This window comes from Pteropus alecto, unplaced genomic scaffold, assembly GCF_000325575.1.
Source record: "Pteropus alecto unplaced genomic scaffold, ASM32557v1 scaffold98, whole genome shotgun sequence".
In the NCBI taxonomy this organism is placed as follows: Eukaryota; Metazoa; Chordata; class Mammalia; order Chiroptera; family Pteropodidae; genus Pteropus; species Pteropus alecto.
This window is the reverse complement of record NW_006443570.1, coordinates 10,099,350-10,104,905: the sequence shown is the minus strand read 5'-3', so window position 1 is coordinate 10,104,905 and position 5,556 is coordinate 10,099,350. Positions and strand designations below refer to the sequence as shown.

At 35.9% G+C, this 5,556-nt stretch overlaps 1 protein-coding gene across 1 annotated transcript in view; it reads left to right on the top strand.

The window, feature by feature from the left end:
• COIL (coilin) overlaps positions 1-5,310 on the top strand; it is a 15,827-nt gene extending 10,517 nt beyond the window's left edge. The window contains exons 5-7 of the mRNA XM_006924860.3: positions 154-223; positions 2,741-2,829; positions 4,346-5,310. Coding sequence (XP_006924922.1) covers positions 154-223; positions 2,741-2,829; positions 4,346-4,429 — 243 coding nt within the window. The 3' untranslated portion in view covers positions 4,430-5,310. The remainder of the gene's footprint in view (positions 1-153; positions 224-2,740; positions 2,830-4,345) is intronic.
• The last annotated feature ends 246 nt before the right edge of the window (positions 5,311-5,556 follow it).

Genomic DNA, 5,556 nt, shown 5'->3' with positions numbered 1-5,556 from the left:
AAAAAAAAATTTTATTGAAATTAAAATAAAATTAAAATTCACATAACAAAATACACCATTTTAACCATTTTAAAGTGTACAATTCAGTATTTTTTTAGTGTATTCATAATGTTTTACATGTTGTTTTTTGACTTGGACTTTTATTTTTGAAAGGAAGGAAAAATATTAAGCCACAATCCAGAGACCCAGCAAGTAGATATAGAAATTCTTTCATCCTTACCTGGTGAGTCTTCTAGAAAAGAATTAGAAAATTTAGGCACCGCATATCTTCATTGGTTTCTAAGTAGCTTGTGTACATAGGAGCTGCTATCTTCATTAGCCTCCATGATTAATGGGTATTCTCCACTACCTGTCAGCATGCAGCAGCCCAGAGGGCCCGTGTTCACACTCGTGGAGTTGTAAGGCTACTAAGAGTTGCTGGATTTGTTCCCAAAGCTGTTAGGCAAGTTGTTCTTATTACTGTAATTATGAAATTTCATGAAAATGACATAAACCGATGAAAATTTATTGCAAAAAGAATGATATGTTTGAAACCTAAGTTGAATGCTGACTTAGGAGTGTTAACTAAAAAATTTGCTATTGAGTTTGTGTGGGTTGGTCAGCTATAAGAGATTGGGAGGAATTTGGTAAACATCTGGGAAGATTTTGCACTTAGGTTGCCTTGCAAGTTTTTGCATTTTTGTATCACTTTAAAAAACCCTCAAAATTGGAGATTGTGCAAATTGCAGACATACATTAAGGATATGATTTATAAAAGATGACTCTAATTGGTGGACTCATATTAGCTCTATTTCAAAAGATTGACACATGAACATATTTTTGTGTGTTAAGTCAAAATAAAATGTCTAAAGTATTTGTGTATACACACTCTCACACCTTATTTTGCTTTGTCTCTGATTCACCCCACTCGTTATTGGTTCTGAAATCCTGGAATGAGAGGGCTTTTACTGTATATGGCTTAACTTGGGTTGTGTTGTAGAGGTCCCTGGCCAGAGAGCAGGAGAGATCTCTCTTTCTTCAGCAGTTCTAAGGCAATTAATTGTTTCTGTTTGTGTTTAAGTAAGGTAGTGAGTAAAAGAATCAAAACTCCAGTACACAGAATTTAGACAAAAGGGTTTTTCAACAAAGTCTCTTTATGATATTAAGTAAGTGATTACATGTAGCCTCCACTGGTTTTTCAGCTTTATTCTGATTAGGTTTCATTTGAAGACATCCCCCTTCTTCGGTATGGACAGAGAAGTTTGTCCATAGTCATATTCCATGGACATAGCCTGATCACTGCTTGTCAGATGACTGACAGTGGTGACATCTAATTAGAACTGGGGTATCAAGAAATGGCTTTATCTGTTTCCAAATAGAAATACAAGTAGTCCTCGCTTTGCATGGTTCTGATATACATGAACTTCAGTTACCATGGTTTAGTTAAATAACATGACATTACGTGTGTTAAATATTAACTGGATTTGCATAAAGTACTGCCAGCTCTTTAGTCCACAAATCACCACATAATAATAGATGCTCACCATGATCAGTGACCAGTCACGCCACTTCTTTGGAAGTCTCTTGGTGATCAGCCACTTTGCTTGTTACTCAGTTCCTGTGCACAAAGCAAAGTCTAGTTGTACTTCCTCTTTGTTGCTCAGTGATAAACCCACGTGACATTTTACAAAAATGGATAATTGAAACAGGGACTTGGCCAACAAAGATGAAAGCACAACAAAGAAACTAAAAGTGACATTCAAATCAAGTTTAAGTGAAATTATGGAAGAAATAGCCAACTGTGGGAATGTTGACACTGTGGTTTATGTGAACTTCTTGACATAAATGAGGAAAGTAGTTGTGACGAAAGAAATGAAGATGTCCCAGAAATGAAGATGACATCAAGAAGTTTCCCAGAATTGTGAAAAAGAAACAGAAACTCTCAGAGCTATTTCATGACATTAAAAGCTCAAAGGATAAAATACTGAAAGCTGATTGAAACTTAGAAATGAGTATGATAATTCTGCAAAGCTTAGAAAAGATTCTCACTCTGTATCATTGTTGCCTGATAAGGCAAGTACTGTTCAAAATACCTTTGATAAGTTTCTTACAAAGAAATAGAACACTTTAATTCTCAGTGTTTCTAATACTTTAAATTACAGTGTGCTACATAACTACTTTACCTTTTTTCATTTCCATTTTCCTAGAAAAGTTTTAATGTTTTGAAAAAATTTTTTAAAGATCATGAAACAATTATAAGTTTTCCTATTGATTATTAAGATTGTTTTGTGTGATTTCAGTCTGCATGGTCATTTTTATGGCCCCACACTACCATGTAAAGTGAGGACTGTTGTATTACCAAGTAGTAGGCATGTGTAATTTCTGAGGACAGAGCACGATATAAGAATTTTGCAGAATTCAGATTACCTCCTCTCGTTGAAACATATCAGTTATCTTTTGGAACTATCTTGTGGATATATTTTCTTTTCTGGGAGTACTAGTGACAGTGTATCAAGCTCATTTCTTTTTGATGAAGGAAAGATTGTCTCTGATAAATGGCCAAGAAGCTCTCATCTGCTGGTGCAGGGTTTCCTCAGGATCTCTTGTCACTGAGCACTCTATACTTTCGTGTGCGTACCCAGTCTCCACATCAATGGACAATTTGTTTGTGGTTGTTTTTCTAATATAAATTCCCCCTAGAGGACCGTTTTCACTCATGGGAAATGATTTACTGTCTTGTCTCCCTACCATCTGGTTTCAGCTATGAAAGAACCTGGGAAATTTGATTTGGTGTATCACAACGAAAATGGAACCGAGGTAGTGGAATATGCTGTAACACAGGAGAAAAAGGTAAGCATGCTTCTCTTCTTGGAATTGCTTGGTTATCTGTTCTCTCTTGATTGTTTACTCTCTTGATTGGAAGGTGACATTGCAGCTTCCTGAACTGCATGTATTAAAATCATCAAGGCTCTGGGCCTTGGGGCTGTCTGTCCTACCTACAGGGTGGCAGTATCAGTGCCGAATGCCAAGTTAGGACGCTGTCTTGGACCTCAAAGAGCCTACATGACAACATGCGCAGATAAGACTCTTATGTAAGACCACAGAGTTGCGTAAAATCATAGTTACATAAAAGTTTCTGTAGAAAAGACTAGCATAGTTTAAATGCTTTTTATTGATGTGTACATTCATAAAAGTACATATAAGTGTATAGCTTGAATAATGTTCACAAATGAACGTCCTCATGGAACCAGCACCCAGATCAAGCACATTCACAGCCCGCTCTGGAAATTGGTCAGTCACTACTACCTCTCCAATGTTACCACGATTCTGACTTAAAACAGCATAGATAGTTTTGAAGAAGGACATAAAATGATTCTATCTTTTGAGTTTGTGTAAACCCTTAAATTGCTGTTTTTGAAGTGTATGGTTTAGAGTTTTTTAGACAGCCAGACTTCCATAGTTTCTGGCAATGGCTGGCTCATTAGGTTGTGCTAGCGTTAAAGTAAATAAAACTTATATTTAAGAAAATGCTTCCTGTTGAGGCACTCATATTTGAAATGTTATGGATATTATTCTGTAAGTTTCAGTATTACAAATTCACATTTTATCTGAAATGCAGAAACCTTAACCAGACTGTATGTTTTGCTTTGTCTCTCAGATGATAGATATTCTTAGGGATTTATTCCAAAAACACATTTTTAAGGTCTGTAGTAGGATCATCAGATTTGGTCTTGTCTCCTGTACTTCTTTGCTTGCAATACATTCAGCCCCACTTTTTGTTGAAATGTATTCTTAGAAACTATGTTGGAAAATTAAACTTTGGAGACTTTCCTCTTTTTTTAAAGCCCAAAGCAGAGCCTGTAATAACCCTTTTTGACACTAGATGGCCCTCATCAGTCATCCATAAGACCAAGTGTTAGTAGTTTGCTTTCTCTTAGTAAAATGCCTCCTATTTTTAGGTAGCATAGGGTAAGAACTACAGAGCTGCACAAAAGGGCATCAGCAGTCCAGTGGTAACCCTTCTGGGCCACATCTGCCTCCCAAGAGGTCTGTGGGCTGCCTGTCCGCAGAGGCTTATTGGGCAAATCCTCCTTTTGTAATCAGCTACCCTGCACCCCACTCACCCCCACAACCACCGCTTTAAATGAGAGAAAGATGAAATATGCTTAATGTAAATTTTAGCCGTGTTCTAGGTAAACAAGTTTTTATATCCTAATCGAACTCACTTTATCGGAACTCAAATTATTCCGGGTCTTCAGCTATTCTGCACAAATGGAAATTTACTTGACTGAAGTTTTTAACCGACTAAAACCTATATGATGTCAAAATGAAGTGTCTAAACTGAATATTTTATATTTTTCCTCAGATCACTGTTTTTTGGAGAGAGTTGATTGATCCAAGACTGATCGTTGAATCTCCAAGTAACACATCAAATTCAGAGGTTGCCTGAGTATGACCTCTCCACCTCATAGTTTATAAATGTCTTTTTGTGAAAGTGACTATAATTGAATTTTAAAAAAAAGATTTGAAAGTTGTATCCATTTTTTTTTGTTGTTGTTGTTATCTTCACTTTACTGCATAGGAAAAAAATCTACCTCATCATTTAAAATAACTGGGTGTGTTGCTTTTCTAGACCTTTTTTTTCAAGTTTAATTTTAGCAACAAAATTTAAAACATGACATTCCCTGCAGGCATCGTTATATACTAGTATTTTTGGTTCCTTCTCTTTTCTAATTTTTTGACCATCAAGTAGCCATCGTCAGTTGGAGTTTATAATACCAAGTGCAAGAAAGTGCTGCATATCTTGTCTCTGTAAGTTTTGTTAAGTAACATTTTAATACGTAAAAGCATGTTACTTGACTTAATTTTTTACATTTGAGTTGTTCTATTAAATGTGGAACATCTTAAAAATTTCAAGTATCTTATACTTGTAATTGTCAAGAATGAACAAATAGTTAGGTTTGATGCAGGCAATGAGTTAAGAAATCCTTTCACATTTTTCTCAGCTTTAAAATGAAGGATTCTCAGGCCCTGTATAAAACAGTGAAAATAAGACCTGATGTGCTCCTGGGGAATAGCTGGTGTTCCACCTAGGTGAAAGGATTTACTATGAGTTCAGACCAGGGCATGTATTATCTTGCTTCGAGATCCCAAGCACCTGGCTGAATGCTGGAGTGAGGATCTAGAACAGAAACTTCCCTTTTCTGTTATTATTCAACACAAAGCTAAAATGGCTAAGATACATGCTGTGAAAATTACTTTCTTTTATCAAAAGATCAGATTCCTCCCTCAGCTTTGCATATTTTTAAATAAAATATTGAACTAAACTTCCATGCTGAGTCATCACATTTAGTTGAGTATTGCAAATCGCCGTGTTGTTTTACACTAATGCGAGAGATTAAAGTTTTCTGGAACAAGAAGGCTTGCCTTGACTGAAAAGTCTGGTGTTGCAAAGTTTAGTCAAATGGAGTTTGTTAGCGCTGGGAGCTCTTGGACCAGTGAAGATACTGTTCAGTTTTAATTTGCATGACATTGATGTGTATCAAAATATGGAATTATTGACTTGTAAGGAGAAGT